Source organism: Melopsittacus undulatus, chromosome 3 (assembly GCF_012275295.1).
Source record: "Melopsittacus undulatus isolate bMelUnd1 chromosome 3, bMelUnd1.mat.Z, whole genome shotgun sequence".
In the NCBI taxonomy this organism is placed as follows: Eukaryota; Metazoa; Chordata; class Aves; order Psittaciformes; family Psittaculidae; genus Melopsittacus; species Melopsittacus undulatus.
Genome location: NC_047529.1, coordinates 91,058,656 through 91,084,269, shown reverse-complemented (window position 1 = coordinate 91,084,269; position 25,614 = coordinate 91,058,656). Strand labels below are relative to the sequence as shown.

General features: G+C 37.9%; 1 protein-coding gene across 1 annotated transcript in view; it reads left to right on the top strand.

Moving 5' to 3' along the window:
• LYST (lysosomal trafficking regulator) overlaps window positions 1-25,614 on the top strand; it is an 80,796-nt gene that overhangs the window by 14,345 nt on the left and 40,837 nt on the right. The window contains exons 3-16 of the mRNA XM_005145994.3: window positions 923-1,121; window positions 3,129-3,219; window positions 6,258-8,343; window positions 10,080-11,103; window positions 12,529-12,690; window positions 13,343-13,499; window positions 15,673-15,899; window positions 17,259-17,325; window positions 18,138-18,247; window positions 19,217-19,640; window positions 20,945-21,089; window positions 21,881-22,054; window positions 23,722-23,882; window positions 24,595-24,785. Of these exons, the coding sequence (XP_005146051.2) occupies window positions 930-1,121; window positions 3,129-3,219; window positions 6,258-8,343; window positions 10,080-11,103; window positions 12,529-12,690; window positions 13,343-13,499; window positions 15,673-15,899; window positions 17,259-17,325; window positions 18,138-18,247; window positions 19,217-19,640; window positions 20,945-21,089; window positions 21,881-22,054; window positions 23,722-23,882; window positions 24,595-24,785 (5,211 nt within the window). The 5' untranslated portion in view covers window positions 923-929. The remainder of the gene's footprint in view (window positions 1-922; window positions 1,122-3,128; window positions 3,220-6,257; window positions 8,344-10,079; window positions 11,104-12,528; window positions 12,691-13,342; window positions 13,500-15,672; window positions 15,900-17,258; window positions 17,326-18,137; window positions 18,248-19,216; window positions 19,641-20,944; window positions 21,090-21,880; window positions 22,055-23,721; window positions 23,883-24,594; window positions 24,786-25,614) is intronic.

Sequence of the window (25,614 nt, the reverse complement as noted above, 5' to 3'; positions counted from 1 at the left end):
TCTTGCATTTCTTGTTTTGTTTGATTCATGTTTAAATGTTTCAACATGTACTAGTGCTGACCAACAAAGAATGCTGAGGCATGAGAAAAAACCAAAAATGCTTCTTTGTAAAAGTGAATAGACAAAGTGTTGAGGGCCTTGTGCACATTATCTAAAGTAAAACAATTCAGTTTGGAAAACAGTACCAGTGCTTTTGGAATTTTCTCCTGGAAATTCTATTTTCAATAGAATTATGTCTTGACTTAAGTATACTATAGCAGTGTCTGCCACCCACTCAGTCTTGCTTGAGGGAAAACACCAAGTTGGTAAATCTAAAGTGTTGTATTTATGAAACTCCCACATTTATCTTAACTACTTTATTTCCACCAACCCCATTCCCCCCACCCCCCCCCTTGGAACAATCCGTGTACTGTTGGAATACATAATGTGATGGAAGATAATGTATTCAAATAAACTATTAAAGAACATGTTTTCTGTACAATGCTGTGTAAGAGGTGTCTGATTTCCCCTTATACTTTAGGTCAAATACCTTTTAGAAACAGAAAAAGGTTGAAGCTCGAATATATAGGTTACAAAGAAAAGCTGAAACAAAGTCATTAGCTTTCATTTATGCAGTGGGAGACAATGCTGTGTGTCACAGGCTTTTACCAGATAGATTTATAAAATGAGTGTTTGGAGTTGTGAGCTGTTTGCTAAAGTTGCACTGAAATAAAAGAAATTATCCAAGGTTATCCTTCCCATTCCCTCCCACCTGCATTAGAATATTTATTCCTTAGTTCTATAGACACTCCATGCCTTGGAGGCAGGTAGGGTGGGGTACAGAGAAGAAACATGCCTCTCTTCCCGACCTCCACCGTGTCCTCTTTTCACAAGGAATGTATTTTCTGACAGGTTTAATTTCTGTGTTTTTGTCTACTTACAGCTCAGACATGAGCAGTGCCAGTAACTCACTGGCACGGGAATTCTTGACGGATGTCAACAGGCTGTGCAATGCAGTGGTGCAGAGGGCAGAGGCCAAGGAAGATGAAGAAGAAGAAACTCATATGGCAGCACTGGGACAATACTTGGTTCAAGGCCGTGGGTTTATTTTGCTTACCACACTGAACTCAACTATTGATCAGGTAATACTTACCAGGTTATTACTTTTTTATTGAGCTTGGACTGTGTGAATTTGGCTTAGTGCTGATTTTCTTGCCTTTTTATGACAGTGTACGAGTTAATTGTGACAAGTAGGAGTTCAAGAGGTTATGTTTGCACTTCCATTCTGTCCTTCAACAAGAAAGGAAAAAGAAAAAAATAGCTTATCATGCCTGTTTGCTGGCTGATGCTGATGGTTGCTAAACTTCTGTCTAATTGAGGTGCATGTGAAGCTCAAGTGCAGTAGCTGGGTGGAAAGAGGCAAGGGGTTGGAATTTCCAAGAGAATGAGTCTTTACTGAGCCCTCAGTGCAAACTGATGGCTCTTAATTTGAGAGGGTCCTCCTGGTTTAAGGTAATAATAATAAAATATATATGTTTTTATTTTGTTCATGTGCCATGAGATGGTTTTACTCGTAAAGTAACTTGCTTTTGAATGTAATAGAAAGGAAATATTTTGTGATTTGAGCTCAGAAGAGAAAGCATTTTAGAAGAGGCAATCAGTTTATACTGACTTTTTTTAGATAAAAAGTCTAGCACACATCTCTGTAGCTGCTAATGTCCATACCTTTGTCTTCTCCTTCCTCTTCAATGCTCTTGGATATGTGCTAAGCAATGGACTAGGATGAGATGTTCATTAAATTTTTGTGCTTTGAAACTGCAGATTCCTAATAGGTGTACTGGCTGAAAAGTATAATCCACAACACTGTGATTATGTGTAATAGCTAAGAAGACTCCTTCCCACCTGTAGAGCCGTGGGGTTTTTTAGATGTCACTTGAGTTCTGCATAGTTGCTGTTAATAACAGCTTCAGGATTAGAGCTGCTGGAAAAACAGCTGGCTTTCATAGATCAGTTAAATGGGGGATTCCATGTGCCTCCCCTCCAGTCAAAAAACAGTTACTGTTCAGGTTTCATTGTATTGTATCAATAGTTTTAGATATATTTTTTAATTTTGGTTTAAAATGATGGTATCATCAGACAAATATTAGCTATTATTTATGTAGCTCTGACTACATATAAGTCTATATATTTGATATATATGGGGTGTCCCTGCCCATGGCAGGGGGGTTGGAACTAGATGATCTTGAGGTCCTTTCCAATCCTAACTATTCTATGATTCTATGATTCTATGATTTAACTTGCATATCTCCATACATTTGAATTTCATTTCTACCTTGAGTTTTTGAGAAGGATGTTGCTTCAGCTGCATATCCCTGAATGATGTAAACGGCCAAAATGCTGAAGTCAGCTTTTTGATCCTTAGGACTTGAAACCATTCTGCTAGTGCTGTGCAGTACCCTGAAAGTGAACTGTGTTTGAATTCTGTGCCTTCTACTGTTCCTCTCTGCATTGAAATTCTTGGTGTATAAGTCTTAGAACCCCAGTAGGGTTTAGTGGTTATTCTGTTGGTTTTGGTTTTGTTTGTTTGTGTTTGGTTTTTTTTTGAGGTTTCTGGGGTCTTTTGGGGGGTTTTGTTTGTTTTTTATTTTAATTCAAAGTGATCTTCCCTCTTTCCTCCCGTAAAACCTCACCTTTCTATAGTGAGTCAGTAGCATCACTTGGTAAATACAGACTTTTTTATTTGCTGAAGGTTTTGTTTTGGAGAAAGTACAACATTTCCCATGAAGTTTTTCTAAGTTACATTGTTTCAAACTACAGAAGTTTCAAACTTGTCTTCCTGGTGGCTTTGTTTAAATCAAGTTATTTGCTAGGGCTTTTCTGGCTTTGTTCTTTGGGTGGGCAATTACCTCAACAAGAGGGATTAGGAGAGCTTTGTATAGAAATGGTTTCAGAGGCACAGTAAATATCTTGGATGCTTTCTGATTGGCTCTAGTTAATAATTATAGCACTCTTTGCAGTAAGGTTACTTCTAAAGTGCACAAAAAACAGAAAGGCTGAGGGGACTGAACGTTGAATAACTCTGTAAAATAAAGGCCAATCTACTTTTTAAAAGTACAAAACGTTTTGTTTCTACTTTGTTCCTAACATAGGAGCTGACGTGTCGAGAAGAACTTCTGACCCTCCTTCTGTCACTTCTGCCATTGGTGTGGAAAATCCCTGTCCAAGAAGAAAAAGCAATAGGTATGTTTTATCACTTACAGTATTAAGTACCTAACAAAAGTGGTTTATGTATTACTTCAGAGCCTGGGATTAATGACTAGAGAGTAGTAGTTCATTGTAATACACATCCTCTTAACACAGAATTGAGATGTGGATTCTGCAGTGAATTTAAATACAAATACCAATGTTCTGCCAGCATACAAGGAAGACTGAAATTGTACAGAGAAGGTAAATGCTCTTGGTCAGTGTGAAAGGCAATGTGTGTATTACTGTGTAGCTGAGTTTGATGGTGGTGAGTTTTTCTCTTCAGGTGATACAGGGGAGATTTGAAACAGTAAATATTTTTGCTAATGTCATGGGTTTCATGGTGAGTAGAAGAATACTGATTCTTTTTGTGGGAAAAAAAAGTGATACATGCTGACACTAGAGACAGAATGAGAGACTTTTTCTTAAATTGAAGAAATGGGAAGTGCAGAATAAGCTTAAAGCCAAACAGCAGACAACAGAGTATGAAGGAAGACTGATGTTACCAAGGAGGCAGGCCTTGAAAAATAGAGTAATACCAAATCATTATAAGAACCATGCTGCATTCCTTAGAAAATATGATGTTCTGTGTTAGAAATGGATGTGCAGGTTGAGGAATCAAATCACAAGGATTCAACTGCCAAAAAGTTAGAGTGAATTAAAGAAATGAAAAGGATACAAGCTCCTGTGTGATGTACTCTAGGTTACCCTGCTCTTGCAGGGGGGTTGGACTTAGATGATCTTTCAAGGTCCCTTCCAACCCTTGGGATTCTGTGATTATGTGATAATAAAAAATAAACTGCAAACACTGAACCATGAAATGCTGGTGATGTTTTTTGTTTGCTTGGCTTTTTTCTTTTGGACTTTTACATTTGTGTGATTCATTCTTTTCCCTGTTGGAGGGTATAAAAAAAAAAAAAGAGTATGAAGCAAATAAAGCTTCCTGTCTGAGAGTTCCTAAGGATTCTTACCTGAACCTCTCCTAGTGTTTTGCTGCTGTTTTTAAAATAATGCATATTGAATGCTTTTATTAATTTTTATAGACTTGTGGTATTTAAAATACCAATTTCATAGCACTTACTATATAATAAACTTTCCTGCTTACTCAGTTGCATTATTTGATGCTCCTGTAAGTTTGACTGAATTAAAGAAATGCTTTGGTTATCATACAAGAGCTTAGTGACTTTTCCAGGAATAGTTTAAAATGCTTTTGTATCAATGTGTTGTATTTTGGGGGGTTGGTTTTCAATATTTTGTGTGTGTGTGTAATTTTTTTGGTTTGTTGTTTGGGTTTTTTTTTTTTTTTATCTGCTTGGACTGAAATAAGTCCACCTGTTTTGGGCAGCTTTTTTCTCAGTTTGGGAAGTATCTTTTGTTTAAGTGCTCCTGGTTAAATTCCTGCCTCCAAAGCAGATGATGATTCTTCCAAACATAACTATGACCTTATGAAACAGCAAGGCACCACCTTGTTTGCACATGGAAGCATCTTCTCTTTCACCTGTTTGTAGCTGTTGTGTGGGCTTTGGCAGTTTTGTGGGCATGGGGGCTGTTATTGTGAGCTATCACATTTTTTCAGGATGCTAGACTTAGCAGATGGGAGCTGCTTGCTTTTGTGCTATGCTGAGTGTTTCCCTGCCCAAAGCATCCAGAGACAGTCCTGTCACTACCAAAAGAATGGCAATGGATTTAATCCAAGAGCACTTTCAAACAATTTATGATCTGAGTTTGCCACTACAAATAAACTGATAGTACTTGCATTTTATTCTTCAAAATCTTCTTGCCCATTGAATCAAGTTTAATTTTATATTTGCTATTTTTTATGGTGTAGTTGAATTTTTTTTTTGTCTTGACTTTAGTGGGAATATTTAGCACCCTAAACGTTAGTCTTTGCCACCTCCCCCTGTTGTTTGTTTGGAACAATGAATGCTGAAGTAAAGACAGGTCTCTATATGTGAAAACCTTCACTGTTTCTAGGTAGAGAAATTTATCTTTTCTATTACTACTAGCACACAAACAATTTTTTTCATGCATTCTAGGAGGGCTGTGGGTAATGCACCAAGTTCCTATAGCAGCTCTGTTGCAAAGAGTGACAATGGATCATAAAGCTGAACAAGACCTTTTCTTTCTTTTTCCCCTCTGCGGTTTTTCTTCCCTTAGGGGGTAGGGCCATTTGGTAGTGCGGACAGCAAGACTTAAAATGTATCAAAGGGTATACACGAAGTAAATATTGCTGGAGTAACTGCCTAAAACTTCTTGCATTACACTAATAGAGGAGGTCATGGTTTGTGTCCTACTGATTGGCTTTATTTTTTTTTTACTTCTGTATTAGTATGTCTAACTTATCTAATTTTAAATTAATACAACTGGATGCTTGTGGCTATATTGTTTATAGCCTATGTGTAACAGGCAAAAAAGATTCTAACAGGTCAAAACAGAGTAAATTTATATTGGGTATTAGGAAAAACTTCTTCGCTGTGAGGGTGGTGAGGCTCTGGAATGAGTTGCCCCAGGAATTTGTGGATGCCCTATCCTTGAAGTGTTCTGGTCCAAGCTGGATGGGCTTAGAACAACCTGGTCTAGTGAAAGGTGTCCTTCCTGCCCATGGTAGGGGGGTTGGAAGTGGATTATCTCTAAGGTTCTTTCCAGTCCAAACCATTCTGTGATTTTCAGACAAAGCTTTCTTCCCTTTGCTTACCAACTGTCTATTCATCTACCCTGATAACATCTTTTCTGAAGAGGATAGAATAGCTGTGGCTACAAAAAAGTTTCAGGAAACCCTTTAGTGGATTTCTAACCCTGGTTAGAAAATTAACTCATTCATCTCTGCTTTAAAAATAGTATGGTTCTTAAACATAAGTTGTTGACATTTTTTATACTGAAAATGTCAGGTATAGGTATATACAAAACCATGGCCTATTAAGATACGAATGTTTAATATTTTTAAGGTGGGAGTGTTAAACTCTAAAATTAAAAATTTTATTTGCATAATATTCTTGAATGTTCCTTTAATGTTCTTTCTCTTTCTGCTTCAACAGACTTTAGTATACCTTTTACAGCAGACATATGCCTGACCAAAGAGAATAATTCAAGTTCTGTGAAATCTACTCAGGAAAAGCTAGGCTTGGATGGAAGCACTTGTTCATCTCTTCAGCCATCTGTAAAGCTGAATCTTCGGTCTCGAAAAAGTGGGCGTCTGCGCAAAACCACCCATCGTTACTCTGTGCGGGATGCAAGGAGATCTCAGCTGTCCACTTCAGATTCGGAAGGCAATTCTGATGACAAGACTACTGTAATCAGGAAACACAAACGCTCCCAATTGCTGCAGCCTTTTTTAACACATCCAGTTAGGGACAGCTACCTTGTAGGTAGAAGTGGTGGCCTATCTGCAGAAGCAGTACCAAATTCTCATCCTGATGCCCCTAATGTAGAAAATTCCAGCAAAATTGTTCCATCACAAGAGCTAAACCAAGAGACTTTGAGGGAACCAGCTGCAGGGATTGCTGAGAGCAACATGGATAACTCTCCTTTTGACTTATGCCATGTCTTACTGTCTCTCCTAGAGAAAGTGTGCAAATTTGATATTGCTTTGAATCACAGTTCTGCTCTCTTGGCTAGCGTGGTGCCCACATTGACTGAGTTCTTATCAGAATTTGGAGACTGTTACAATCTAAGTAGTAACACAGAAAATGAGGTAATTTCTACAGGGTGGACAGAAGAACCTGTAGCTCTGATCCAAAGGATGCTTTTTCGTACAGTGCTGCATCTCATATCTTTAGACATTAGCAATACAGAAACCATGCCGGACAACTTACGAAGAAATTTAACAGACTTACTTAAAGCAGCATTAAAAATCAGAATTTCCTTGGAAAAGCAACCTGATCTTTTTGTTCCAGGATACAAGAAAACACTACACCAGCCAGTTCAGGATGACTACATATTTTCTAGATACCATCACAGAGCCTTGCTTCTACCTGAGGTTATAGAAGGGGTCTTGCAGATTTTGATATGCTGCCTACAAAGTGCAGCCTCCAATCCATTCTACTTTAGTCAAGCTATAGATCTTGTTCACGAGTTCATACAGCACCAGGGATTTAAGCTGTTTGAAGTAACAGTGCTTCAGATGGAATGGCTGTGTATGAAGAATGAAAGAGTAACCAAGGAAGCCTCAGAGCATTTGAAAGTCCTAATCAACAGCATAATGAAAATAATCAGCACTGTCAAAAAAGTAAAATCGGAACAGCTTCATCAATCAATGTGTACAAGAAAGCGGCACAGACGATGCGAGTACTCTCACTTTATGCATCATCACAGAGATCTCTCCGGACTCTCTGTATCCACTTTTAAAACCCAAGCATCCAAAACCCCCTTTGAAACTGCTGATGGTGAAATTCAGTATCCTGACAGATGCTGTTGCATTGCTGTTTGTGCACATCAGTGTTTGCACTTGTTGCAACAAGTTTCTTTGAGCAGTACCAGTGTGCAAATTCTCTTGGGTGTACATAATGTAGGAATATGCTGTTGTATGGATCCAAAGTCTGTGATTGTCCCATTGCTTCATGCTTCCAAGTTACCAATACTAAAAAACTTTCAACAGCACATACTGAATATCCTTAACAAGTTCATATTGGATCAGCTGGGTGGAGCAGAAGTTCCACCCAAAATTATACAGGCATCATGCAATATATGTACTGTGGACTGTGATCAGCTTGCTCAGTTGGAAGATGCCTTGCAGGGCAACTGTAGTGATCTTGGTCCAGCATTTAGTTCCTCTTGCAGAGTTCAGGGAATTCTGCCTAGCACTGGATCTGAAGATGTGTTGCTGAGATGGCATGCACTGGAGGCTTATCAGGACATTGTTTTTGAAGAAGACAAACTATGGGGCATGCAGATTGCAAGCCATATTTGCCACTTAATTCAAAAGGGAAATGCAGTGGTCCAATGGAAACTATATAACTGTGTTTATAATCCTGTTCTTCAGAGAGGAGTTGAGTTGGCTTGCCATGCTCAACAACTTGGACCAACTACAGTTGATAAACGCACATGCAGTTACCATAGCCAGTGTTTGCCTTCTGAAGTACTTCAGATTTATTTGCAGATGCTCCCAGTGTTACTTAAATCCAGGTTGGTTGATCTTTTGATTATGTACAGAACTTTGTATATTTGTTACTGATCAGAACATAAGATTTATTTGGACAGTAGGCAGCACTTGGATATTGCATCAGTGATGGCAACAAGGTAAATGCTTGAATAACATAAGATGTAATCCTAGATTCACAAACCATAGACAGTGAGGGCTCTATACTGATGAGTTATGATCTTTTAACAAGCCAAAGTGTGTAGAAACAAATAAAAACCTTTGTCCAATGTGACATGCTCTTTGCCTTTTTATTCCTTATGCTAAAGTGAGTCAGGTATGTTGAACAGATTGACATGTCACTTTTGTGTGAGAGTTAGACTACTTAGGTTTTTATTTGTTTATCACCTTTCAAAAACAACGTTGAGAGGTTTAGTTGTCTTGAAATAACTGTTTCCTAACCTGAAAAATCCTGTTCATTTAAACATAGAAAAAAAACCCCAACAAAACAAACAAAAAAACCCCAAAACAAAACACACCCCTCCCCCCCGAAAGAAAACCCACAAAAAAAAAAACTAAACACAACCCCCCCCAACCCAAACCAAGAAAACCACCCCCAAGCTTTGTTCCGAAGCATGAAATAAAAATATTCTTGCTTATTGTTGAATTGATGTAGTTGTTTAATACAGTAGCTGGAAGTTTATTCAGAATATGAATGAGTCCTGTTGTGCAGAAAAGATTCTGACATATTCTATTGGAGTCCCAGCAAACTCAAATGAATTTAGTAGGGTTATCTGAGACAATTACAGACAACAGACTAGTATTCCAGTTTGTGTAAAGGATTGTTTAATACATTCTGTTAGGATAAAAATGTAAAATGTATCAGAAGCTGTTATTTTTGTTGAGAATGCATGTAGTGGCAAAGAGGTAAGAGAAGTTTAGATTTAAAAAAGTTTAATATATGCTATTTATTTCCTACTGGCTTAAAGATGGGAATATAAATGATTCATTTGATTCTAGAGTGTGTAACTTGGTTATAGTAAAAGATGACCCTGTGGGAAGGAGATGAGGGGGAATAGAAGGTGGATGTCTACATGCAAACATAGTACACTAAGAAGCTTGTCAATCTTTACCCCAAATTCTGAATTAATTCAATGTAATGGGAAGAAGGGAAAATATACTTGGAAACAAATATACTGAAAGGCTGTGTTTTTTTAACATTGGGCATATGTTGTAAGAACTGCACAAAAGTTGTGCTTGAAGGGTATTCCTAAATTCTTTCTGAAATACATCATCCACACAACTAATAGATATAGCTAATAAAATGTCTTAAGTCTTCAAGATATTTGAGAAGGCATCTCTACTTTCTGGTTAAGCCATAGAACTGAAGGAGATTTACTAGTTCCAATTGCTCAGAAAGAAGTAGGGAAAGTACCACTAATGAGCAAATGTCATAATTAAAGTTCATTAAACATCTTTTAATGTTTTGAATATCCTGCATCTTTTGTGGTCTCCATTTCAGAGGTTTATTTCCTACTCTATATCTTACAAAAAATTGAATTTTCTCCTACCAGTTGAATGCTACTTACTTGGGATTCTAGAGTACTACAAACAAGTTCCTTTTCTCTTTAATGTACATTTATAAGCTATAAATTACTGCAAACATGATCAGTCCTTGGTGTTACTTAGGTATGTAGAACAGAGGGTTACTTTTGGTTGTGTCATCTGAACTGGATGAATTTGTGGCTGATTTATAAGGTAATTCTTGTGCTTTCTCTTGCAGGGTTATTAGAGACTTGTTTCTGAGTTGTAATGGAGTGAATCAAATGATTGAGTTAAATTACTTAGATGCTTTGAGAAGCCATTCTTTGAAAGTGTTAGAGACTTTGATACTCTGCCTTGGTGATCAGCAGAAAGACCAAGCAATGGCAGAGTTGGAAGGTCTGAACAGCGAACAAGAATCTACATCCATCTTGCCTGCTTCTCTTTGTAGCCAGCATGCTGTTTCTGAAGTTCCTCAAAGCCTGAGCAAGTTTTACGCTGGCTTGAAAGAGGCTTACCCAAAAAAGAAGAAGTTTGTGAGCCAAGACGTTCATGTCACCACAATAAATCTCTTCCTCTGTGTTGCTTTTTTATGTGTAAGTAAAGAAGCAGATGGTGATCTGGATTCAGCTAATGACTCGGAAGATACGTCAGGATATGATAGTACAGCTAGCGAGCCATTAGGCCAAAAATTACCATATCTGTCACTGGAAAGCCTTACTTTGCCTTCTCTGGAACATATTCACAGGACTGCAGATATTTGGTCCATGTGTCGTTGCATCTATTTGTATAGTTCAGTTTTCCAGAGACAATTCCATAGACTTGGAGGCTTTGAAGCATGCCATAGATTAATAATTCTTATAATTCAGGAACTTGCAAAAAATAAGGAAAAGGAGCAAGGAAAGAGGGAGAGAGTATTGAGTGAAAGCAGCAGAAGTTCACATGGGAGTCCTCGTGGTGAGCTTCTCAGTAAGGATGACTCTCAGCTGGCTAAAAGCAGAGAGGTGACACAATTGGAGCTTGATAGTTCTGACAGTCTTGGTGCAGAACAGCTGGTGCCTGAATGCATCTCCTATGATGGCTCTTTGAGTAGGGGACACGCTCCAATTACTTCAGTTGCCAATCTTGAAGGGATAAAGACTTCTGTAAGAGAAGAGGCTGAGTGGGCACTTCAAGGTATCAGACTTTTAGAAGCTCTGCTGACAATCTGTCTACACAGTGCAAGCACCATGCAGCAGAAGATGGAAGTGGAGTTTTTTCACCAGGTACTGTGAAACTTCCCTTAGCTTACTTCACTCATGTGTTACATACAATAATATTTTATCAGTGACTTAGTCAAAGTTGTTTGAGAGGTGAAGAAAGCTTATGCTCTTAATATGGTACCAATTTTTTTGGTGTGTTACTGAAAGCATGCAGTTAAATGATGTGCTTAGTAGTTAGCTGTAGTGGTCAGCGGGCATGAAAGATGGGAGTGGGTTGATGAACAAACTGGCTGTTGTGATCTCTGAGGCAGCATCTTCCCACATGTTAACCTGTCACTTTTTGTATGTGGTGAGATGCTGGTAAGGATCCTTTACACTTTTGCTTGTTCTCCAGCATGATGTTTGTCCTCTGTTCTTTTGGGTTCAATCCCTGGTCATGCCAATTCCCTGCTTCTTGGGGATGGGAGAGAGCTTTCTGGAGTGGTAGATTGATCCATGCTGGACAAGGTTTTCACTTGTGTTTTCTGCCTGAAATGGTCCTGACTGGAGGAAGGGATGGCTTCCATAAATGCAGTAGTGGATGTCAACAATTCTGAGTTTCTGGCTGCCTGTATCTGCATGATTTTTCTGGTCAGCTACAGTCTGCTTTTTCTGTTTTCCCCTGTGTAGTCCATTTGTCCAATCTTGCAGTCTCTGATGGCTGGCTGGGCTTTGAAAAATGGGAGAGACTTGGGTTTTTTGGCTTTGAAGAGTGGGAGAGACTTGGGTTTTTTGAAAGAGTATTCAGTGGAGAATGTGTAACACAGGGACAGCAAAGGAGAGCTGTGTAGGCAAGACGTGAGCATTATACACAGTGATTCACCTGTCGTGTTTTTGGTGATAGTTCTGAGCAAAGCATGGTGCTTGAGAAAGCACAGGGACTGAAAGGACACCTGAAAAAACTAAAGACTTACAGGTGAACGAATTCAGTGTACCACAAAGTTGTTAATTCACAGAAGACACCTTCACTGCAATTTAGTGTTTTCATTGCTGTCTTGAATTGTACTTGGCAGTTTATTACAAAAGCAGAAGGTATTAGGTACAAAAGAAAACTGGAATTCTGTCTGGGCCACTTGTTATTTTTGTGGACTTGGACATGTCACAGTCTGTCTTGCTAACTGCTGGTAATGTTGTGGTGTGATTTGAATGCACTGTGTACTTGAAAGAGATGTTTGTTTCTGAAACGGTGCTTTCCCTTGCAATGTTTGGGAAACAGCATGTTGGCAGACTTTTCTCAGTGTGCAGATTGCTTAACCAGCTGCATTTCTGTCCTGACAAACAGGATGAATCTTCCTTATTGCAAGAGACTAGATGAAGTCTAATGGGTTTAGCTAAGAACTCAGATTAGTGTAGGTGGAAGAGGAAGCTTTTAAAAGAAAATACTAGACAGTTTATGTTAGCCAAACTGGAATAACATGAATAAAAATGTTTGTCTCCCCTAAAATGCAGAATACCTGTGTGGATGATATCTTACTTCAAATAAGAGAGCAACTTGCTCTATCAAAAGTGATAGAAACTGACTTGGCAAAGCCTTTGTTTGATTCACTGCTTCGTGTTGCGTTGGGTGCTTTTTCTGCTGATCTGGATCATTCTGAAGAAAAAGTTGAAAAGGTATGAAACACCTGGATGGAATTGTAAGCATTGCAGGGTTTGCTCAGTCTGGCTGATGCTTGGGTCTCTTTAAAATCAAGAGGACATTTTTAAATCCAGTTACTGTGGAAGTGGAAGATTAATTCTCCGATTCTCCGTACAAGCATATAAGTTGAATGCTGGTCCTCACATTTGCTGCTTAGAAATAAGTCATGCCCCAAAAAGGAGCAAGCTGTGTTACACTCTATGGACGTACCCAAAACCTCATGTTCTCGTCACTCTTTCATCCAATGACAGTGTGGTAAACTTTCAAAGGGAGAGATTCAGACAGATTTTGACTGACCTTAGTGCTGCAGACCTATCCTCACCCTAGAGTGAACGCCAAGATGTATGTTTATGGTGATAGTGATGTTGGAAACAATTATTCTTAATGCATTGGCCATCTGCTTACGAAAGCTTTGGTCAGATAGTTAAGAAGGAAAAGTCCATCCCTGCAGAATCCATCTTTTTGTGTAAGAATGAAGTATTCTAAAAAAGTATCTCGAGTTCCTTGGAAATATATGATTAATTTGTTTCTTTTGCCAATGTATTTGGAGAAAATAAGCATCTGGAAGGTTCTAAATTACTTGTTTTTCTGACCAAAGATGGTAAATCTGCTCGATGTGTTATACAGAGCCATTACACTGAAAAAGAGCCTGTGCCACAACCTGGAGATATTTCTGAAGAAACTGAAGAATCACAATGCTGTAGTCTGAAACATTTTGCTGAAGAGGAAGGATATGAAGCAGACAGCGAAAGTAACCCTGATGACAGCGAAACCAGGAATGAAGGTAAATGGCAACTTTCTGAATATACAAAGTAGTCTTTATGACATATCAAAACTTTCTTGGCTTTTGAGACACAGAGAATTAGGTTGAGCCTCAGAAATCTTTTACAGAAATAGTTTATTTTACCTCTAGTAAAATACAGTTGTACGTGAAGAGGTGGTGAATATTCTTACTGAATTTTATGGAACTGTTTTGTCTTGGTTGTCTTGGTATGTGCAACTCTTACTCTAAGGGCATGTTACCCAAACATACTTTTGTGCTCTGGAAGCAGTTATCTAGGTTTCTCCAGAGATTCTCATCATTAGTTTGTTACAGTATTAAACAAAAAAAATCTGAGAATTGATTTGGAGACAAACTAGTGAACAATAGATTAGTCAGTGATGTAGAAAACTGGATTGGAAGGGATCTTAAGGATCATCTGGTCTAACCTTTCTTGGTAAAAGCATGGTCTAGACAAGGTGACCCAACACCCTGTCCTGTTAAATCTTTAATATCAAATGTTGGGGAATCCAGTGCTTCCCTGGAGAGGTTATTCCAGTGGCTGATTATTTGCATTGTGAAAAATTTACTCTGGCCGGTCAGAATTTCCCCAGAAATAACTTGTGACCCTTGCCCCTTGTCTCTTCTATGTGACCCCTTGTAAAAAGGAAGCCTCAATCTTCTTTGTAGCCACTCTAAATACTGGAACATGGTGCTAAGGCTGAAGAAAACCACGTCTCTTAGTTTTAATTTACATGCCAGGCTTCCTAATCCTCTGGTCATCTTTGTGGCCCTTACCTGGACGTTATCCAGCCTCTCTACATTGCCTTTGGGTAGTGGGAAGTAAAACTGAACACAGTATTCCAGGTGTGGCTTGACAAGTGCTGAGTAGAGTGCATGGGATAATGATGTCTTTATCTCTGCTAGGGATGCCCTTGCTGATGCACCCCAGTATCCCCTTGGCTTTCCTTGCTGCAGCTGCACACTGCTCACTCATACTGTGCTTGCTGTCCACCAGGACAACAGCATTGGTCCCAGTATCGATCCCTGGGGGACCCCATTATTGACAGGTCTCCAGTATGAAAAGGAGCCATTCACCACCACCCTCTGGGTGCATCCAGTTCCACACCCACCACACAGGCTACTTGTCTAGACCACAATGCATCAGTTTCTATAGGAGGAGGCTGTGGGAAACTATCAAAAGCCTTGGAGAAATCCAGGTACACCATGTCCAGTGCTTGCCCCTCATCAACTGAGCAGGTTACTTGTTATAGAAGGCGATCAGGTTTGTCAAGCACGGTTTGCCCCTGGTGACTCTGTGCTGGCTTTTCCCAGTCCCACGGCTTCATTTGGCTTGTGACAGCCCTCTTGTGATGGAATGTATCTCTTTATATTCGTTCAACAACTGATGTGCACATCTCTATGTATTCTGTTTGTAATTAATTTTGAACATGAATTTGCTTTAATTTTTTTCCTTTCAGCTGGACACCTGGGTGCTTCTGTTATTGTACGAGGTCAGCGTGAGCAGTAGCAGCCTTTAATAGAACTGCCTTCAAGTGTTGCTGTTTACCTGTGTGACTAGGCCCTGCCAACAGATACACAGAATTTTAAAAGCACTTCTGAATTAAAAATTAAACCTGTACTATTGCCATTTGCATGAAACCTATGTCTGTGCCAAATAATTAAGTAACATGTTTTGAAGTCCCTCCAAGTTTTAAGGCTTAACTGTTGAGTTTTTTTGACTCATGCAGATATTCTGTCATGTGCTGTCATAAGCATTTTCTGTGTTAAATAACTAACAGCTTCTTCCCTCGACCTTTTAACAGAAGTCATTTAAATTTATCTCCTTTCTTGGCAGGCTTTAGAAGCTTGAGGCTCTATTACAATGATTTTACTGTCATGCTTCATGAATTGCATATTTCATCATTACTATGTGTCCACTTCTGAAGAAATGAAGGCACATAGTTTAAGAGCATGTAATGGGAGAGACTGTATCCCTGCTCTTCTGTATAATAGGAAAACTTGAAGCAGAATAAAAGATTAGATTACACTGACTTCTGAAAACTGCTTAAGCTAGTGACTGGTTTTGGTTTGTATCTATGAGAAGGCTGGAGAAAATGTTCTTGGATGTTCCGCTTAAATCATGCAAATTGTATTCAGCTGACTAAGTTTCAGTATAACAAGTGTTTTCTTTCAGGAGCAGACACAAAGGCAGAACCAGAGTGTACTGGTCCTTCAGGTTATTTTGATGACCTAGCTGAAAACATCAATCAAGGAGAATTAATATATCCCGAAATCTGCATGTTAGAATTAAACTTGCTTTCAGCTGGTAACGCAAGTTTAGATGTGCTTGCTCATGTATTCCAAAGCTGCCTGAAAATCATCACTCAGAAGGAAAGAAATGCCACTCTACTTATAGAACAGGTAAAATGTGTTTAACACATAGCTTAGCAGTTGTATATCTTATTTCCTTCAATTCTGAAGCACTAGTATATCTAATAGAGTGGTCTCAGAAATATTTGACCTGCAAAACTTGACTTTTATAGTTGCCTTGTCTTATCAAGCTTCTTCAATCACTAGAGCTATAGAGTTTTAATGACAAGCCATTGAAAAAAATGAAAAATAACCAAAAGAACCCCCAAAGTAAAACACGAAAGCAACTATGTTCCTGTATATGTATGTGTAAACATCCTATATTTGTATGTATTTGACATGTGCTTTTAGAAACTTTCACTGATGTACTGCAAATATTTCATGCTTTTATTCTTATGTTGGAAATCAGTTTTGCATATGTTGATGTCCTCATCATCCTTTAAAATTTCTGATGGTTACCTTGTTTTGCTTTGTATTAACTAAATTAGGTATGCCTCTTGGAAAAGAAGAAAATATAGTTAAGTAATTTAAGCTTTAAGTGCTTGTTTATGTAACCATATGACTAAAACAAAGTGCTTCACAGCTTAAATTAGAAGCAGGAAAGGAAGACATTTTAGCACTCCAATTCTACATGTGAATTGTTAACTTTAAATCACTAGCACATATGTTTCTTTTTTTTCTGAACTTCTACATGTAAAATTACTTAATTCAATATAAACTCATTTTCATTGTTTTTCAATATTATTTAGAAAGAGCAGTCCATCAAATTTACCAGTTTAGAGATCTTAATTATCTTCAGTGATTTTTCAGATTACCTCTATCTATGACACACTTGTGAAGGATGCTCCTAACTACACAATGTAATGTGTATAAATAATGTACAAGTAATTTCTTGTAATTACTCTTTAAAGCTATCTTGCATAAAAAGGTTGGGGAAAGGCTGAATTTGCTTTCAGTATGGTATCACTATATACCAATGTGCTGTGTTTTGTTACAACCTGTTAAATCCCCTAATTCTGTTATGGTGGAGTAGACAAGGAAGATCATAGAGTCAATCATAGAGTAGTTTGGGTTGGAGGAGACCTTTAAAAGTCATCTTGCCCAAACCCCCTGCAATGAGCAGGGACATCTCCAACTAGATGAGATCTCAGTTGCTGGATTGATAATGGCTTAAATGCTTCTTTCCAGAATAACTTGGATTTCAAAGTGTACCTTCTGAAACTGAACTGTACAGAATGTAAATGACTGTTCATTAGCAAATATGAAAAATATTTCTGTAATTTAGAGTAACTGGTGTGTTAATTAAATCAAGCTCAATAAGACAAGAATTGACTGAAAGAAACTGTTTTTTTATTCTTTGGGCTGGTGTATGTTCTTTGGGTATCAATTTTCCCTGTAATTTTTTAACAGGGAGCTGTTAAACATCTTTTGGGAGGATTTCTGAACATACTGACACAAACAGAATCTAGTTTTCATGGTAAGTTCAAGGTCTAAGTAATTAAATATCATCTTCTATAACTGAAGATATGCACAAATCTTTAGTTCATAGTGCAAATGTGAAGTTAACAAAGCAAATCCATTGGCATGTGTGAACTTATGCAGCTGCTTCTTTTAACTTGTAACTAGCATTTCACTTATGAGTAAATACCAGGTTATTTCTGAGCTAGTTGAAATCTGTTGTTTGAACACCCGCCTGCAGATCTGAAAATTATAGTTAATATAAGAAACCCCAGGGTGAAAGTGTTAACTGCTATTTTTCTGGGCAGTTTGTTATTTTATTGATTGTATCTGACTCCAACAAAAGCTAAGTTTTTATTTCAAATTTCTTTGTAACACAGGTTTTGGTGATGCCTTGAGTTTTATTTCTAATTGGAAAACAGCTAACTAAGCCAAGAATGTGGAAAGAAATTAAATGCTTGCCCTAAAGTAGCCTGACACATAATGAGGTTGCTCCACAGTGTGAGATCATGTAAACCCACCCTAGGACTTTGATCTCTGGCTTTGTAGAGAGCCTTTGCAATGGGATGCTACGCTCCTAGACTTTCAGACTCTTCTTTGCAAACCTAGGAGCCAGACTTGATGTAGCCATCTAGATTCATTCAATGAAATTTTAAATGATAGTGCAGGAAGCACTGTTGGATCTCTGGAATTCATCTCATTATCACTGCTTCCTGAATTTCAAATGTTTTCACAAAATACCCAAATTCATACTCATAATAGCATGGAATAGGACTTTTTAAAGCCTAAAAAATTGTTTTCAGTAATATTATTTTGTCTCCTTATTTTTAGCATGTCAGATGGTGCTGGTAGACCTATTAGTTTCCTTGATGAGTTCACAGACATGTTCGGAAGAGCTAACTCTTCTTCTAAGGATATTTTTGGAGAAGACACCTTGTACAGTAAGTATGAAGTAACATGTAGCAAAATTGGGAGGCTTAATGAGAAAAATGGAGCAAAAAAAATCTCTTAGGAAATAAGGAGACTAACAGCAACGTTCTGACAGATCAGAGCAAATAAAATGTAGTTGAAATAATTCATCCTACAAACATGAAAAGGAAATAGAAGAGACAGTTCTGAAGTCCTGGGAGCTCCCTTCACAAGAAAATAAGATTCCTGTTGAAGAGACTGGCATTGTGGCACTGTTATACTGTGAAATTTTAAGTAATTTCTTTGAAGTTGTAAAGCATTTTGGTATTTCAGGAATGCTTTAGCTGCAAGAATTACTTTCAACAGTGTCTTAATTTGGTTTGTGTAACACTGGAAACTACTGCTTGTGTGGGTTATACTGCTGAAATACAAAGTGTTGTTTGTGTGGCAGCCTGTAGGGAGGGGAAAAAAAAGGTGGAAGGAATAAAAAGAAATACTGTGGTGTCTGAAATAGTAGCAAGCAAGGAGACACAGGTCAAGTTTTCAAAAGTACCTTGCAATAATTGGCTAAGTAACTAGAGAAACTTCTTGACTTAAGGGCTTAGCTAGTTTTATTACCGATTATACAATAACAAAGTGATGGCCTGTGTGCATTCTCAACCAGCCTCAAACACTGGGTAAAAAGTGTGGTCTTTTGTTAAGGTATAAGCTAAGCTGTTAGCATGTAAATATGAGATTGTGCAATGAGCACCTGCTGTGGTTCAGCTGATTTCTGAGCGTGGTAACTTGAACATGCATATGACTAAATCCCCCAGATAGTTGGGCTGTAGTCAGTTGAAGTTATTACTCGATGCTTTGTAAATGTATGTCAGTTTGGATATGTACATCCACTCTGGAAAACATAAATCCATTTGAGTGTTCTGTTTAGTTAGATGACATGTTCTGTTTGTTGTAAATGTTTTGGGTTTTTTTTTCTAATTTGTTTGGTTTATTTCTTCCAGGAGATACTACTCAAGGGTGTGTTAAAGATTATAGAAACCAATATCCATATGAATCCATTACAATACCTTGCCTTCCCTTTGCTACATGGCGCTAATTTGAGTAGTAGTTCTTCACAAAAATCTGCTAGCAATTCCACCAGCAAAACTCCTGGAGTATTCAAAAGAGCAAAATTTTCACAGAGTAAAAGAGAGGCAGATGGCGAAAATTTGAGTCATCAGCTGCTTTCTTCTTGGCATGTAGCCCCAATTCACTTGCCTTTAGTTGGGCAAAACTGTTGGCCACACATGTCTGAAGGCTTCAGTGCTTCACTGTGGTTTCGTCTGGAGTGTGCTCATGAAACAGAAAACTCAACAGAAAAGGGGAAAAAAATGAAGAGAAGAAGCAGGCTGGTAGCTGTAAGAGAGAACAGCTTTGACAGCACAGGTGAGGATATAGTACTTCTTGCTTCTATTCAAGTAGTGCTGGAGGATTCTGGTTACAAGTATTGCTAATCAATATGCCGTATGCAAAAGGTTGAATTAGTTTTTTTTCTTATTATGGATATTAGACAGGTGTGGTAGGCTTTCTAATTTTTTTCTCTGAATAATGTTCATATTCTTAAAGATAAAACATTTCCAGCCTTAAACCCTTAAATTAGATTAATTCTTCTTTCTTAGAGATTTATTGTTCTTATTGAACCTGTAGCTTCAGTAAAATGTCTTTATGCTATTTCATGTTATGATGATGAAAGTATTAAATGCTGCAGCTGAAAGTTCATGGGAAAAGACTGTTCTCAAGTTCATTTGGTCTCCTGCTGATGAAGAAAGTGGCTTTTTTGTTCTTAAATAGCAAGGTAGTAAAACTTTGTTAGTTAAGATTTAAATATTGGAACTCAGCTAAAAGGTGCTCTGAATCCATTAAGTTAGAGCCTGAGGCTGACTTAGTATAAATCCTCTTACTTGCCTTGTGTGTGTGCCGTTTTAAATACTAATAGTTGTACAGCATTTCTCTGTCTATACTTTTGTAGAGACTCACCTGCTCTCCAACTCTTCTGAGCAGAATCTTTTGGATTGTAATTTGTAGGAGGGAAAAATACTTAAGTTGTTTAAAATGCCTCCCAACACTTGGGATAACCTAGGCTATACTCCCCCGTATTTGAACAAAAGAAAGGAAAACCTAACTCTGAATCTTGGAATTCACGAGAGCTGCTTTTGTTAGAACTGTGCTTTTGCTTGGTAAAATGAAAACACTGAATGTTAGACCAGACTTAAAGGGTAGTGTGATTTGTGAAGAAAAATCTAAAGATTTCTTGGTGCACACTGAGACTGCCAGTTCAATATAGGAACATAATATGGTATGGTATGTCTAAAGCATCATTGAATTGGAATGTATTCATGTTTAGCGGATTTACATGATTACAAAAACATGTTAAGTGCTGAGTTAGTATCAAGCTCTTCTGTTTTGGTTTCTAAAAGACCTAGATTTCTGAAGAGAATAATGCATGATATTTACCTAAAAAAACCCAGCAAAACAAAAGGAAAAAAACCCCAAACCTTAAACAAAAAGCCTCACAAAGAAAACAAACAACAAAACAAACCCACAAAAAACAACCCCCCCCCTCCAAATCCAACTGAACAAGAAACAATGCTCTGCAGTACATGAACTACTTCTTTTCACACTTGATAGCTGGTAGGACAAGTATTGTTGTATTGTATTGTAATTGTGTATAAACGTATTTCTATTTCTAGAAGACACGAAGTCTATAGGAATGGAATACTTGAGCCTTGGAGATAAACTTGTTGAAGATGGCTGTATTCATATAATCTCACTGGGTTCCAAAGCATTAATGATACAAGTCTGGGCAGACTTGAATACTGGAGCATTCATATTTCGGTATGGTGTATTAATCCAGAAAGTCTTGTGAAAATATGTATTGTTACTTCCAGTAGCAGCTTGTTACAGAAAATACTGGTGGAGCATAGAGAACTAATTTCTATGGTAGAGACTTCTTGCACAGTGATGGCAATGTCACGTAAGTTTATTGCATGCAGATCTACAGGTTTATTTACTTAAAGTATTAGTCTCTGCTCTTGCATGTTTGATGTAATCATATAATTGACCCAAGTAAGATGCAAGATCAGTCATAAACAATGCAATGCAAGGTAGCAATTCACATATAAATGAAATGGCACAATAAATGTCTGAATATAAGCAGAAAGGTTTTGTAGCCGTAGGTTTTCACACCTCAGTTGTGCATGTGGAAATTGCTGTTACTTAATACTTTAACAATCTTGGGTTTAATCTTCTGAGCACATTTAGCCCTAATTTAGTTCTTATAGGTAATATACCCTTAAAATCAGTCTAAAGCTGCAAATTTGGAGCACTTCATTTTGCAGTGTGCAAAGCACCTGCATTTTTTCCAATAAACTGAATTTATTTTCTCTGTAAAATAGAGATATCTTAAGTGCAAGCAGAACTATGCAGACAAGTTCAATTTGAAACCACATTGTGAGGACTACCCTATTTATGCTGACCACTCTAAATATAGCATTATGGTAAAAAACATCTGTGAAAGCTAAGGTATGCAATCTCAAGTAACTGAGGCCAAAAAATTGCAGATTTGGGGTTTAAGCTGTAGATTTGAAAACAAATACACTGTTTTTCCTTTTTTGTTGTTTTGATAGTATGTGCATGGATCCAAATGATGAGATGAAAGCTGGTCTGCTGGCGCAGGCTGAATCTCCAGAGAACATCTTCCTTGCGGGCAGGTGGCAGCATTTGGCAATAACATATCTGCAGCAGCCAGAAGGCAAGAAAAATATCCATGGAAAGCTGTTGCTGTGGATTTCTGGTCAGAGGTAAAGTATACATTAGTTGTATCTAGATATTTGTCATCTTTGAGATGTTCCCTGGTAGCCAAACATCTGCTCTATTTTGGTGCAAACTGAAGTCACGGTTGAGTAGTCTGGGGGTGGGAGAGAGATGTCTTACACTGTTAGGAAGTCCCTAGAAATATCCAGAATTGTCTTGATTGCCTGGAGAATCTTGAGTTCACACCATGAATCTCTGCAGACATCAGTGTTTTGGCTCATCATGAGGAAGTGAAAGAGGCAAGTACCACAGAATCTTAATTAAGATCCAAAAAACAATGGCATGAAGTTAGTAGTAGGCATAATGTCTCCAGTTAAATTAAGAATTTGAACTAAGGAGGTATAGTTCCTGTACTGGCAATGTTATTCTGAGTAGAAATTAAAAGAGATAGGGAGATGGTAGGTGGCTGTTTTGAGAGAGACGGGAGAAGTGTCAAAAAATATTTCAGACGAGATCTGAACTGGCAGTGCCAAGTACTGCTTCTTCCACTGGAAACTTCAGGTCCACACTGCTAAATGTGGTACCTGATGCTAGGTTGAGTGGTCCTATGCCTGCATTAAGTATTAATTGGTTGGAGAAAAAAGAATTTATTTAATATTACAGTTTTCATCCTTTCTTCCCGAAGTCCAGACTATGAAGGCTTCCTCTGTGTCCTGAATATGAAGCAGGTGGCCAAAATGCTAGGTTGTAGAGCAATTAGATGTAGCACAAAATTTCTTTACTACTCCTAGAATTTGATCAGTAAACAAGCAACATCATAAAGACATTTCCAAAGCCTATCTCGGAAAAAATGTTGCTGAGTTTTTCTTTCTGCAGGTAAACCTGGAATTGTAAAGTATGATACTTGGTTTTGCTTTATTCTTGAAACTGTGTAGAGTTAGTTTTTCAGCATCTTGATTTCCTCCCTCTCATTGTTCGGTCTGTGCATGCTTATATGCAGTGAAGTCCATAAATGAAAGTATAGAGGAAACTAAAAGTTCTACAGTGTTCTGCACATGTGCAGTTAATGAGGCCCATCTGGATAGAATTACTTGCCAGTTTGCTAATAGTTAGGCTCTTCCAGAAAGCTCCAGATGACCTTTACAGTCCAATTGGTCTGTTATGTAAATGTGCATAGGGTTAATTGGATGCTTTCTAAAAGCATCAGACTTATTGCCTATGGCTCTACAGCACATCAGCTCTGACAGCATTCCCTGATTGAGGATGTTTGGAACAGCCACCTAATCCTCAACATGATACTTTTCAGCATATGTGAACCACAGTGTTCATGATGTGCATTAGCATACTCAAAGGCTTTTGACTTATTTGGAATAGTGTAAGCTCTTGAAAATTTGTCTTATTTTAGAAGTGTGTATAGTGCTGTAAACAGTTTCTTCTTTGAGGTCAAAGGGAAGGAGGAAAGAATTTCAGAACTAGGAAATCCTGTGTATATGGCAACCCTAGCTGGGACTCTGTTCTGTGCAGTATTTCAGTACATGCATCACTATGCAACTAAGTTTTAAGGTGCCTTGATGCTGAAGATGGCTTTAGTAATGTATCGTTAACAACATGGCTTCTCAGCTACTAAATAAAAACCTTTAAGCTTAAGCTGGATACTTCATAAATTTTGATCAGTTCTTAATATTTAATCTTGTTTCTTTATATGTATTTTTAGGAAATGTGAGATTAATTTAGATTATGCACTACCAAGAAAATCAAGTTTATCAGCTGACAGTAATAAAACATTTTGTATGATTGGCCACTCTACATCGTCGCAAGAAGATTTGCTTCGATTGTCGGGTAGATGGGATCTTGGAAATCTACTTCTATTTAATGGTACTTTTGTATGCTTTTTACTTGAGTAAGTCTTCATTCCCTCTTCCCCCTCCAAGAACAAAGGCTTCATTTGATTTTTTTTTTAATATGCCAAGCTTCTACAATAAAAGCAACAATACAGCTTTTGCCAGCATAATATATCAGGGAGGCAGTTGGCAAATTTTGTGTTGCCTACTTTATAGTGTGTACTTCTGCCGCTGTTCTCATGCTTCTTAGTGCTGTCATTGGCAATTGCAGTTACTTCTATTTCTTTAAATAATACCTTGAGGTAGGGGTTAGAGAAATAGTGGTACCTGCTCTGCTTTTTTGTCTTAAAGCTCTCAGTCTCTCCCAGGTGTGAACACTTCAATTCTAAACTACTAGCTGTTTGTAATCTTCCTATACTTTGAAAACTGAGGTTTGGATAGATGACTTCTCAATTTTAAAAAGTGTGACTATTCAGAGCTGTTGGTCTTCAGTTCATGCAGATCATTTTGCTGACTTTGCTTCAGTGCCTTTCCCAGTGAGATCTGGTGTGTAATGTGTCCAAAGTCACTGATCTACAGTAGCTAATAGTGAGCATTAGACTGCACTGATTGTTTTATGCCAGCAGGGCCTACAAAAAACAACCAGTGATCTTCCTTGTAAAGTCTCTTATGCAGTCTACTAGCCAATGTATGAATTTTGCTTTATTGCATCCTAAAGAGTTAACAGCTTCTTTTCTGGATTTTAGGTGCAAAGATTGGACCAGAGGAAGCATTTTATTTATACACATGTGGGCCAGACTTCACATCTGTAATGCCTTGCAAACACGGCAAAACTTCAACTGATTGCTCTAAATATATAAGTAAAGAGATTCTACAATGTGAACAAATTAAGGAGCTCTTCATGGCAAAAAAGGAAGTGGATGTTGGGCCTTTGATTGTAGGTTTCTATTTAGAAATGGTTCTTAATCTTTCGGAACTGATTAAGTAACTGAGAACATGCTTCCTGCTGTCTTCCAAAGGGCTTCACTTTCTCAAAGTAGGCAGGAGGAAATCCACTTCTCATTAAAATCACTGCAGGGTTCTTCCCACTTATTTCAATGGGAGTTGAACTCCACATGGGGTGGCCATTTCATCTTGCTTTAGGTTGAATTGTGACAATTTCTAGATGTTCCAGCATCTGTAAAATTACATATTTAATCTAAGAGATAAGAAGGCACCTTCAGATGCCCTAGGATGAATACATAGCTCTTTCTCTCCGTTAGTGTAAAGCTAGCCCAGGACAGCTTAGTTAACCTTTTAACATTAAAACTAAGAGGGGAAGAGGGAGGAGGACTTATCTGGCTTTAAATGAAAGCAAAAGACTTAATCCCAATTCTCTGAGGGTTTTGAGGGAGTAAGTTTACATCAAGTTTGGCTGGAAAGTCATTTTCTGGCTGGCATATCTTAGCTTTTCTTGTATTTCCTGACTGAAACAGCCATAGCAGACGCAGATGTAAATATAGATATGCTATAGATATAGATATACATATAGATATGTAAATATAGAATAAAATACAACTTCTGTAATAAAATTAATACTAATTTATATTAATGAACCCACTGTATCTGGGGAATTGCCTTCATGCTTTGGTAATTGCTGCTGTATGAATTGTTTCCACTAGAGGGATTTTTCTGATTTTGTTCTACAGCAGCTCTGTAGCTGTAGGCAGCGGATCATTCTGTCTGGATGTGATCCTGGTAAACAGCAGTACTAATTTTTTAATAGC